The following is a 13136-nucleotide window of genomic DNA, read 5'->3' on the forward strand; positions in this document are numbered from 1 at the left end:
ATATGATATAAAAAAGCGTAGACCTTTAGGTTTAATTCAAGAGGTTAAACAAAAATGTCCTATGAAGTGTTTAGTATTTGGAACAATTTATCTTACAAAGCTGTACAAGTTAGACAAAAACAGCGTTCTTCGGACAGGAGAAACTAAAATCAACCTGTATCGTCTTTATCGTCTCAATCGTCTTTCACCACGATCGGCCGATCGCTGATATTGGGCGGAGCCAAATGCCACATTAATGTCACACAGGTGCCAGACAAACCTGGTACAGATTCCCCTAATTACATCCACGCCAAAGCAAACACTGGTAATTTACGCTGATAGTAAATAAACACGAGTGTTACTGACCAAAATAAACGCTTTTTAGGAGAGATATAAGTTATGTGTAAATATTTATAAGACAATAGCTGACTAAATCTGTTTTAATGACGTTAAATAAACATCACTGTGACAGCGCTAGTCGCAGTTTCACCACAGCAAAGGACGAGGACGTGAATCACTTATCTTATCTAACCAGCCTTTACTGATTTCTGCTCCAATAACCCTTTCAATAACCTCCAATAGACTTTAATTAGTCTTCAGTAGCCTTCAACAGTCTAACCTTGCAGCCGTGGTGTGTTCACTAAACTCCGTAGTTATAATTCTGAGGTTAGCAGCGCGCTAACTGACCTGTTTATAATGTAATCCCAGCAGTGACTCCATGACTCTGCTCTAAACTGCTGCTGTTAGCTGCTTGGGCTGAAAGATGAACTGTAGGGAGCTGTATTATCCGTTTATTGTGGTTAAAACCTTTATTTCCTTCACAGATGAACTTAAGAAAACTGTAAAATTGCTCCAGACTGGCTCAGCTGAGCTCTGTAGCCCGTGGCTGGGCTGTAGCTCTGACTGAGTAAAGACAGCGGGGCTTGTGCTGCTGCTGCTGCAGCTCCGGCTAGTGGTTGGATGAGGAACTGCAGCTTCCTGTAAGCGAAGTTTCACCAGCCGTCCACACACAGCTCTGATAAACTGCTTAACTCTAAACTCCTGAATCAGATCGGCTAAAATCAGAAGAATATCTGCCGATCGCCGATACCGCATTTTGGCTGAAAATCGGCCGATACCGATACAATGCTGATCGATCGTTCCATCTCTAAGTATGATGGTATGGGCGTGCATGACTTCTAGTGGCGCAGGGTCACTAGTGCTTATTAAAGATGTGACAGAAGACAGAAGCAGAAGAATTCAGAGATTTACTTTCTGCTCAGATTCAACCAAACGCAGTATCAAAGTGTCATATCAACCAATATTAAGAAATACAGTTTAGACTCATAAGTATTAGGAAAGTGACACCTCATCTCAAAAGCCATTTTCTGGGCTGCATGAGCTATTTCCTTATTAATCTGCCATCAGTTAAACAGGTAAAAAGGTCTGGAGATGATTCTAGGTGTGGCATTTGTATTTGAAAGCTGTTGCTGTGAGCCCATAACATGCAGATAAAGGAGATCCAAAAACCATCATTAGGCTGAAAAATTAATAAACCCATCAGAGAGATAGCAGAAATGGTGGGAGTGGCCAACTCAAAAAATCAGTTTGGTACATTCTGAGAAAAAAAGAGTTCTCTGGTGAACTAAGGAACTCAAAAAGACCACAGTGATTGATGATTACAGAATCATTACCATTGTAAAAAAAGAAAAACCCTTCACAACATCCACCAATAGACTGTATATAGCTGGACAGAGCATCGTCTCTCATAAGTGAAGCCACCACAGGTCGGGCGCCCCCTGCTGTTCGGTTGCAGAAAGCTGTGTAACCCCACCCATCACCATGGGTATCAATGGCAAAACAGACAACTTTCAATCACGTTTTTTTCTAATATACTGTAATTCTACCTCCTTTATTTAAATGCAGCAGCTAGTGTAACCTCTGCTTATATTGTTAAATTTTTATTTCCCCACAGAATTAATTTTTTAAAACGTTATTCAGCTCTATTCTAAAAGGTGTGGTTATTGGTGTGTAAAAGGGCTGGGTTACACCTATAGCCGGTGTGGGACCAATGACTGTATGGGTGGGACCATAGACTGTGTGAGCTTTGTGGAGGCAGCCCTCAGGGGCGGGATTATTTAAATGAGTAGACTGTCTCTCCACAGTCTTTCTAGAATTTACAGAGAATACAGAGAATTCTGAAGTTACAGAGATTTATTTTCTGATTTAATTCAACCAAACGCAGAAGTTTGATTGGATGTGCTTTACAGTACAGATAGACAATGACCCAAAAAAACAACCCAGGAGTTTTTTAAGGTAAAATAGTGGAATATTCTGCGGTGACTGAGTCAACCACCAGATCTGAACCAGATCAAACAGCATTTTACTCACTTAAGACAAAACTAAAGGCAGTAAGACTATAAAAAGGGCTTAATAAGACCATCATAAAAGAGGAAACCCAGTGTTTGGGGATGTCCGTGGGTTCCAGAATGCAGGAACTCATCGCTTGTAAAGTATTTTCTACAAAGTATTAACAATAAATGTTTTATTTATGGTAAAGTTAATTTGTCCAATTACTTCTGAGCCCCTGAAATGAGGAAGCTTTGTAGAAAAAATGGTTTTAATTACTAATCAATTTTTGTTAATCCCCTTGAATTAAACTTGAAAGTCTACACTACAATATTTTCTCCTTTTTTTAAATATAAATCTAGTTTGGTGGCATGCAGAGTGCAAATATTTATGGACCTAACTATACATTGTATTAAAGTATCATCGTATGGCAATATCGTCCAGCCCTATTCCAAATTCAGCATGTTTTTGGTGATTAAATTTAATGTGTGTGTTGTGTTGTGTGGTTTTGTTTTACAGGACAGGAAGTGGTGTTTAAGTGCCTTGGGGAGGGAATCCTTCAAAATGCGTTTCAAGGATACAACGCCTGCATTTTCGCCTACGGACAGACAGGTAGGACTGCAGGATCTGTGTGAGATTATATCAGAGAAAGGGCTGAAAGATTAGAGGTGTAATCAGAGCTTAACTTTCTCTCTGTGTGGTCTAACTGTAGTGCGTATAATACTGTAATTATCAGCTTATAGACGTCTTTACCTCACAGTGCAGCCTGAAGATCCACATCCTCACTATAAACACATCACCCACAGCTTCATGGGAATCTTGAGTAGAGAATATTAGTTTATTACAGATGATCATTGGGTTTTTACAAAAGTAAACTTGAGTAAAGCTCTCAAATAGACTCAAATAACCAGCTTTTAATTCTAGAAGAACCTTCAGTCTGGAGGACAGAACTGAAGAACTGTAGTGTTTGGTGTTTATTATATATACAGTATTCATATGCTACATGCTAGCCATTGGTTCCTAGCCGAGTTAGCTTATATCATATTCAGGTAATGATGGTGTATCAAAATGAGTTTAGAACTGGTTGCCACTCTACCCCAACCCATCCATATCCATTTTCATCCTTACCATTCCAATCCCGTCCATACCTTTACCAATCTAACCACATCTTCATTCATCACCATCCATAACACCCAACCATACTACCCTTCTATACCCATCACCCCATTCCATACCACTCCAATCCCATCCACACCTCTACCATCTACCAACATCTCCATTCATCACCATCCATAACACCCAACCATACTACCCTTCTATACCCATCACCCCATTCCATACCACTCCAATCCCATCCATACCTCTACCATCTACCCACATCTCCATTCATCACCATCCATAACACCCAACCATACTACCCTTCTATACCCATCACACCATTCTATACCATTCCAATCCCATCCATACCTCTACCATCTACCCACATCTCCATTCATCACCATCCATAACACCCAACCATACTACCCTTCTATACCCATCACCCCATTCCATACCACTCCAATCCCATCCATACCTCTACCATCTACCCACATCTCCATTCATCACCATCCATAACACCCAACCATACTACCCTTCTATACCCATCACACCATTCTATACCATTCCAATCCCATCCATACCTCTACCATCTACCCACATCTCCATTCACCACCATCCATAACACCCAACCATACTACCCTTCTATACCCATCACACCATTCTATACCATTCCAATCCCATCCATACCTCTACCATCTACCCACATCTCCATTCATCACCATCCATAACACCCAACCATACTACCCTTCTATACCCATCACACCATTCTATACCACTCCAATCCCATCCACACCTCTACCATCTACCCACATCTCCATTCACCACCATCCATAATACCCAACCATACTACCCTTCTATACCCATCACCCCATTCAATACCACTCCAATCCCATCCACACCTCTACCATCTACCCACATCTCCATTCATCACCATCCATAACACCCAACCATACTACCCTTCTATACCCATCACACCATTCTATACCATTCCAATCCCATCCACACCTCTACCATCTACCCACATCTCCATTCATCACCATCCATAACACCCACCCATACTACCCTTCTATACCCATCACCCCATTCCATACCACTCCAATCCCATCCATACCTCTACCATCTACCCACATCTCCATTCATCACCATCCATAACACCCAACCATACTACCCTTCTATACCCATCACCCCATTCCATACCACTCCAATCCCATCCATACCTCTACCATCTACTCACATCTCCATTCACCACCATCCATAATACCCAACCATACTACCCTTCTATACCCATCACCCCATTCCATACCACTCCAATCCCATCCATACCTCTACCATCTACTCACATCTCCATTCACCACCATCCATAATACCCAACCATACTACCCTTCTATACCCATCACCCCATTCCATACCACTCCAATCCCATCCATACCTCCAGTGTTGGGAAGGTTACTTTTAAAATGTAATCCCTTACAGATTACTGATTACATCACTCAAAATGTAATTTGTAACGTAATCAGTTACATTACTTCAAGTGAGTAACGTAATCTGATTACTTTGGATTACTTACAATATTGTTGTTTTTTTTAAGCCTGAATTAATGTAGCAACCACATATTGCATATTATTGTTTTATTTTTTTCCAATTAACAAATAGATAAACAAATAAAACAGCCTTTTCAATCACCCTATAAAAATACTTATGAAACCATTTCATCAAACAATTTTATGAAACACTTCTATAAATTGATGATAAAATCATTAAAAACAAACAATGTAACAACAACTGTAAGCTATCTATTTGCAGGTTTGCCACTTTCTGCAGGTGGATTTTTTGCCAGGATTATCTAGGGGTGTAAATCACAAGATTCATTACGATACGTTACAATACGATTATTTTAGTCAGCTATGCGAAAATGTTTGATACCTCATATTATGTCACGATACAATTCGATTCGGTTCAATAGGATTTAATGTGATTACAATCTGTTCCTTTTTGTAAGAACTCACAAATGCAAACAAAATATAATTTGAATGTTTTATTATTAAATGTCAAATGCAGTGTAATCATAAACAGTAAACAATAATTCACTTCAACACTTTCATTTCCATTATTTAGGTTCCATTTGAGAACATCAAATGCAGAAGAAAATGTAAAATAAAAAAAAAAAAGCGCCTGTTATAATTAAAGTTTACAATGTGTGTATGGATGTTGGTGATAAATAGTGAATCATTCTCTACATTTCCTGATTCAGTAGGATCTTGACAAACAAATTACAAAATTTGTAATTTATAGAACAAAGCATTGAAGAGTTACACTGCATTATATTAGGTGTCCACCAGGCGTCTCCAAAGTGTTCAAAACCTCTCCAGAGTGCCTTTAATCTAATACAAAGATACACAAGTAAATCTGTCTCTATACAACCAGAGTTTGTAATATTTTTTGTTTGTTTGTGATAAAATAAATGAATGTAAGTCTACTTCAGAGTAATATTAACATTTTTTTGATGAAATGACACAAAATCACACGTATCCGCGCTGTGGGAGCACCTTTGTTCAGCAGAGGGATTTTGATGACAGCGCTTAGGAATGCCCCGCCCCCAGCCATTAGGAGACCAATCAGGGCAAAGTACGTACCAGTGTTTTCATCTAAGGGTGGACTATTGGTTGAAATAGGTGTCAATCACTTTTGTGACCCTGGAGAAAGGCTATGACCTCATTTGATTGGATTGGATTGATCCAGCTCACGTTATTGGTTCAAAAGTGGTTTGTGGACCAATGAAAACCACAGAATCTAGAAGAGGACATCCTTAGCTTTGTATTCACGTACAACTTTACGTGAAAATATTACATTGCGTGGTCGCTAGGAGCCTGAGAATATTACGTTGCGGCTGCGCTGAAAATAAACGCATGTTTGTAAGGAGAAGTAAGCAGGAGAATAAAGGACTTTATGGATATTATATCTGCGGTTCAGTGCTGTATTGTGGATGCTGTGATAGTAAGTGAATTTTCTATAATGTAATCTGATGTTATTTTACATACTAATACTATTTTATAAGGCTATTTTGTTGGGGAGGCGTGTTCCCCATGTAAACAATGTGAAAAAACAGGCTGTTTTCAGTTGGAGATTTCTGGCGACTGGTTTCATGTAGATGGTTGTAAATTTGCAGGCAGGTAGTTAAAGTAGTACTAATGAATATGAGTCGGTTAGTTTGTCGGTGTTTTTAGAATATCTGACGCTTTTAAGCATTCAACTTTACATAGTCAGAACGGGCCCGCCGACGGGCTAGGGGGCGCTTCTGCAGTGAAAACATTCTGAGCAGGAGGTTGTGAATCATAGAATATTCTGATGTCGTGATTTATGTGAATGTGATTGCGTTTTGTCAGTGTTGGATTGGAAGACCAAAAATAGGAAAGTACCGCAATGTAATCCATTTATTTGAGCAGAGTAACTGTAATCTGATTACCACTTACTGAAGCAGTAACTGTAACGGATTACAGTTACTTATAATTTGTAATCTGATTACGTAACGCTGTTACATGTAATCCGTTACTTCCCAACACTGCATACCTCTACCATCTACTCACATCTCCATTCATCACCATCCATAACACCCAACCATACTACCCTTCTATACCCATCACACCATTCCATACCACTCCAATCCCATCCACACCTCTACCATCTACCCACATCTCCATTCATCACCATCTATAACACCCAACCATACTACCCTTCTATACCCATCACCCCATTCCATACCACTCCAATCCCATCCATACCTTTACCAATCTACCCACATCTCCATTCATCACCATCCATAACACCCAACCATACTACCCTTCTATACCCATCACACCATTCTATACCATTCCAATCCCATCCACACCTCTACCATCTACTCACATCTCCATTCATCACCATCCATAACACCCAACCATACTACCCTTCTATACCCATCACACCATTCTATACCATTCCAATCCCATCCATACCTCTACCATCTACTCACATCTCCATTCATCACCATCCATAACACCCAACCATACTACCCTACTATACCCATCACACCATTCTATACCACTCCAATCCCATCCACACCTATTTGTATTATTCCTATTGATTATGTACGAATCTGAACCCATTCTGCATTAAACCTCATCAATACCTGTACTAGGAGTTTGCCAATTTGTAGAATTTACATAAAAATATATATTTAAAATATCTTTAGCATTTTATGGATCTGAATCTGATTGATCTGCACTTTAATTTTATGGTAGATTTTTGGTTACATTACATTGTATTTGTTTGACTTAATTATTTGTACTTTAATTAATCCCAAAACATTTTTACTAAATAAAACTTAAAAAATATATATTTTTTGCAGTATTTTCCTCTTAAAATTACTCATATATTTAGTGCTTTGTCATTTGGCCAAAAATGTAATTATCGCAAAAACAACCCACTGCATTATTGTGATGTATATTTGTATATAGTACTCTACATATTAATATAATACATATATATGAATTTATTATTATTATTATGGTATTACTTATCCATTGTGGTCCACGGTGTGCAACATGATCAAGAAATTTACAACCCATGACACTGTAGCTCATCTGCCTGGATATTGACGGAGTTGAAAAATTGCTTAAAGGTTGCAACACAAGATAGTTCAGATGATGGATAAGCAGCTCCAATCAAGTTCCATAAAGATTTAAGCTGTCATCAGGCTCAGGGTGCATCAGTGTCAGCATGAACTATCTGTCGACATTTGAATGAAATGAAACGCTATGGCAGGAGACCATCATAAAATTTAAAGATTAACAAAGGATTTTGTGTCACAATGTAGGGACCAGTGTCAGAAGGCTGGGTTTATATCTTCGGTCATGGGTCTTCCGGCAAGACAATGACCCTAAATATACATAAAAAAGCACCCAGAGATGAAAGCTAGCTAAGCACTGGAGAGTTCTGAAATCACTTTTTAAATGTGTGAGACCTTGAACAGTTTGCAGAAGAAGAGTGATCGTGAATTCCTGTTGAGAGATGTAAGAAACTTGTTCATGGTTATAGGAAGCAACTGATTTCAGTTATTTTTTCTGAAGGGTGTTCAACCAAATATTAAGTTAAGGGTGTCAATAATTTTGTCTTAAAGTTTTGTGTTAAAATATATAAAATTTTGCCTTTTTTTCTCTGTTAACAAAACCTAAAAATTGCAATAATTGTCTTGGAGAAATATTAAAGTTTCTGGAAAAAAAATCAAGTGCACCAACACTTTGGGGCATGACTGTAAGCCTCGTATCTCCAGTGTAGAGCTGAGGAGCAGGCAGATTTTCAGCTGGTGAACATGGCTGTGTGTGGCTGATTGATGAGTGGTGTTTCTATTAAAGCAGTGCTGAAGTTTAGTAGCATCTGCTGCTCTACTAATCTCTACTGGCAGGTAGATATACAGGAAACTGCTGCACTTCCCATCCCTCTGCTGAATCGCTTAACACACACACACACACACACACACTCACACACACTCACACTACACACTCAGACCAGACCGACTCCTTCACCCTCCCATATCCTGTCCTGTATCCACCACCACCCACCTACTCACACCTCCTACAGAATAACTTGTTTTTCAATTCATATTGAAATGTCTAGTTGTGTCTCTAGTATGAATGAAGCCATGTGACCAATGTGCTCCGGTGTTTCTGTTTAGCCCTGCTTTAAATCACTGAATTAGTGGTCTCTGAAGAAAGACAGGATTTAGGCTCTTCTCATGAATATTCAAACATGCAAATATATCGCCTCTGATTGGTTAACAGCACTGCAGCAGAGAGTGCCTACCTGCCTGAAGTCTGTACCTAAAACTGGATGTTTCTAAACAATACAAAACTATTTTGAGTTAGTTGAACATTCAAACTGAGATCTTTGAGTAGAACCAGCTTATAATTACTGAGTTTAGTCTGTTGCCATTAACAGTTTCTTTTCTATTGGCTTCTGTCACAATCTATTTGCATACTGGGTGTGTCCAACAGTTTCTAAATGACTAACACTCACCATCAGTGTGTAGTGATTCCCCCTGGGCTGCCTTACAAATAAATCAATTTCTCCTTTAGTTGTAATAACTTGATGTTTTAAGTTATGCTAACTCAAGTTTTCATTCCCCATTACTTACCTTTTTTAGGGCAACTGGTTTCCTCCATTTTTTAAAGTAAATTCAACTTATCTAGGCTTACAGACTACAGTGTATTCTCCTTGTTTGATGATAGTTTTGTACATGTTACAGGTATATGTGTTGTAAACAGAATGATGAATCACTGTATTTATACACTATTCTGTGTTGTGATGATGAGATAAGTGGTATGTATATGATTGTTGTGCAGGTTCTGGGAAGTCGTACTCGATGATGGGCAGTGTGGATCAGCCTGGGTTAATCCCGCGGCTCTGCTGCTCTCTGTTTGAGAGGGTGGGCCGCGAGGGGAACGAAACGCACTCCTTTAAGGTGGAAGTTTCCTACATGGAGATTTACAACGAGAAAGTGCGCGACCTTCTGGATCCCAAAGGGTGAGCGTTCCACTCGCTTATTTTATTAGTTTACACATGAGCATCGTGCGCCTAGCTTTAGGTTAACAGACTGCTGGTGTTAATGGAGATGGCTAGCAGCTAGCGGCTAACTGGCGACGCTAACAGCATTTCCGAGCTTAATTAATCGCTGTTTTCCTAATTAATTATGTTGAAAACACGCCTTGGTCGGATTGTAAGTGATGTTGAAATATAATTATATTACAGTGGGGTTCCACACTACTGTTGAGAAATATTGACCGCACTCTAGAGCCCTGTTATATTAGCCATGTTCATTGATGATCAGAAAACCAGAAATTAGGTCAAAGATATGGTGGGCACAACATCATGTGATTGAAACCCTAGAAATAGAGATTGTTGAGCACCTGTACTTAGTGTGAGGACAGTGTGTGATGGTTTAGGCCTGTAATTAGCTCACATGCTAATTTGATTACATGAGTTTCCATTACTGTTAAGCTACATTAGCTTCAGTGCTTTAGTCTGAAACTGAAAGTAAACTCTTAGCTAATTTATGGTATTTGAGTTTAATTTGAAACTTTGTACATTACATTTTTTGCCAAACTCTTCCTGTAATTTTTTTTTTGTGATGTTTTTAATGTTTTTTTGTGCTGGAGTGTGTCATGGCCTCACTCCGTTCCCCGGTGTTTTTGCTTTTCCCAGTGTGTTTCTCCAGTAGTTTTCCGTCACGTGTGTGTTATTTGTAGCTCCGCCCCTTCCCCAGGTGTTCAGTGTTTCACGTTACTATAAATAGTACCTGTTAGTCTATGTTTGCTGTCGGTCTTTGCACCTTCCTCTGTCGTTTGTCTTGCCACGTTTCTATAGTTTGTTCACGGTTTTCGTCACGCTCAGTTTATCCCTTGTTTATTCCTTGTTTTGTATATATTTACGTATTTATCCTTGTATATATTCCCGAGCCCTGTTTATTCATTTTCTGTTTAGTATAGCTCTTTGTGTTTTCCCCTGTTTGTTTATGTTTATACATTTTCTTGTTCTTTCCCTGTTTGTTTGTTTATATATTTATTTGTTTATTAATAAATTCTTCGGTCTTACCCGCTTTTACGTCCGCCTCCCGTCTGGTCCCGCGTTACAGAGTGAGTGTGTTTTTACATTAGTGAGATGGACTGTGTGTGTGTGTGGTCAGTGGTGTAGAACTGAGTATGTGTAATTTCCTCTGAACATCACTGCATCAGTATTAGTGTGAAATATTGGTAATAATTATATAGAGAGGTAATTTTCAGTGCTGTATTTTATGTGAGGCTGACAGCAGGCTGTGTGTTTTGGCAGGAGGAGTGCAGACGCTGGGGTGGCCGGAGTTTTATCTGATCTATTATAATAATACTGTATTTTTAATTAGCTCCTCCCCCCTCAGAAACCTGCTCACACAAACACAGGGGTTTGATATATGGGTGAGAGGTGAACCAGAGCTAGTGTTTAGGTTTTATGCATCACTGTCTGATCTCACGACTAATCTCCAGCTGACTGGACATTTGAGCAGACTGTATTTATATAATACAATTTAATATAAAACAGTATAAAATAAAATATTATGGGTATGGGTAATGCTGGGTAATACTGATGGATGTAGAAGGGTTTGGGTGTACAGGTTGGTATACAGGTTGTGTGGGTGGAAAAACTATGGGATATATTGTGTGGATGAGTGTGGATATGTATTTTGATGGGTATGGAATGGTGTACAGCTCTGGGAAAAAAATAAGAAAGCACTTAAAAATGAAAATTTTACAAAATTGGGAACCTCTGGATATAATCAAGAGGAAGATGGATGATCACAAGCCATCAAACCACCAAACTGAACTGCTTACATTTTTGCACCAGGAGTAAAGCAGCATAAAGTTATCCAAAAGCAGTGTGTAAGACTGGTGGAGGAGAACATGATGCCAAGATGCATAAAAGCTGTGTTTAAAAACCAACCAGGGTTATTCCACCAAATATTGATTTCTGTACTCTTAAAACTTTATGAATATGAACTTGTTTTCTTTGCATTATTTGACGTCTAAAAGCTCTGCTTCTTTTTTATCTTTGTTATTTCAGACATTTCTCATTTTATTATTTGGAATTTGGGAGAAATGTTGTCTGTAGTTTATAGAATAAAACAACAATGTTCATTTTACTCAAACATAAACCTATAAATATATATAAAATCATAGGTTAAGTATGTATCTGTATTGGTTAGAATTGTAATAGATATTGACGATATAGATATAGATAAGGATGCGTATGGGTATGGAATGAATGGGATATATATCTAGATGGGTGTGGTTAATGATGTTATAGGTATAAGTGGGAATGGTATTTGGATATAGATCGTATGAGACATCTGTTTATTCGTTGTTTCTTCTGAAATAAAGGCTATTAAAGGGCGTTTATCATGCTTTTGTTGGAGTAACTGTGTCTCTACTGTCCAGAGAGAACAATATAATACACACTTTGCATTAGCTTTAGCATGATGCTAACAGGTTTGGGTTTGTTTATCTTGTTAATCTAATATATGGAGAGACCTTTTCTTTTGGCAGTACTTTTACAGGTACTAGACAAGCCGAGTGTGTGTGTTTGGATATATAGTGTATACTGAATGCTCTTTACCATTCCCACGCTGTGTGTAAGAGTGTGTGTGTGTGTGTGTGTGTGTGTGTGTGTACGCTGCAGTGTATCAGTCCCGCTGTCTGCAGGTTAGTGGGGGGGTTGTATTGTTGGTAAGCTGAATAAATCAGCAGGGTCTCTGTTGACTGCAGAGTTCTCTTCACTGCTACTCTCTCAGCTTCCTGAAGAATTCCAGCATTTAGGAAAAACTGCAGGTCTGGAACCTCCAGCAGATCCATGCAGTGTAACAGGCTTAAAGAACCATCCATTTAAACGTTATTTAGGTACAAAAACAGAAGCACTTTACTCGCTAATAAGATGATCGCTAATAAGTGAGTAGTAATATGGTAAAATGATGGTAACACGTTGCATTTATTCATAAATTAAATATCAATTTAATCCTACTTGTTACGGATTAGTAAATCTATTGTAGTTTTACATTTTATTACGCTTCCATACCCATTCATATCTATACCCATTCATATCTATGCCCTTCCAGTCCATACCCATTCATATCTATACCCATTCATATCTATGCCCTTCCAGTCCATACCCAT

At 38.6% G+C, this 13136-nt stretch overlaps 1 protein-coding gene across 4 annotated transcripts in view; it reads left to right on the forward strand.

Annotated features, from left to right (window-relative positions):
• kif13a (kinesin family member 13A) overlaps positions 1 to 13136 on the forward strand; it is a 210239-nt gene that overhangs the window by 47880 nt on the left and 149223 nt on the right. For all 4 annotated transcript variants that reach the window (XM_049467964.1, XM_049467953.1, XM_049467966.1 and 1 more), the window contains exons 5-6: positions 2827 to 2919; positions 9783 to 9963. In XM_049467964.1, the coding sequence (XP_049323921.1) occupies positions 2827 to 2919; positions 9783 to 9963 (274 nt within the window). The remainder of the gene's footprint in view (positions 1 to 2826; positions 2920 to 9782; positions 9964 to 13136) is intronic.

The sequence above is a fragment of the Astyanax mexicanus genome, chromosome 1 (assembly GCF_023375975.1).
Source record: "Astyanax mexicanus isolate ESR-SI-001 chromosome 1, AstMex3_surface, whole genome shotgun sequence".
NCBI classification, from domain to species: Eukaryota; Metazoa; Chordata; class Actinopteri; order Characiformes; family Acestrorhamphidae; genus Astyanax; species Astyanax mexicanus.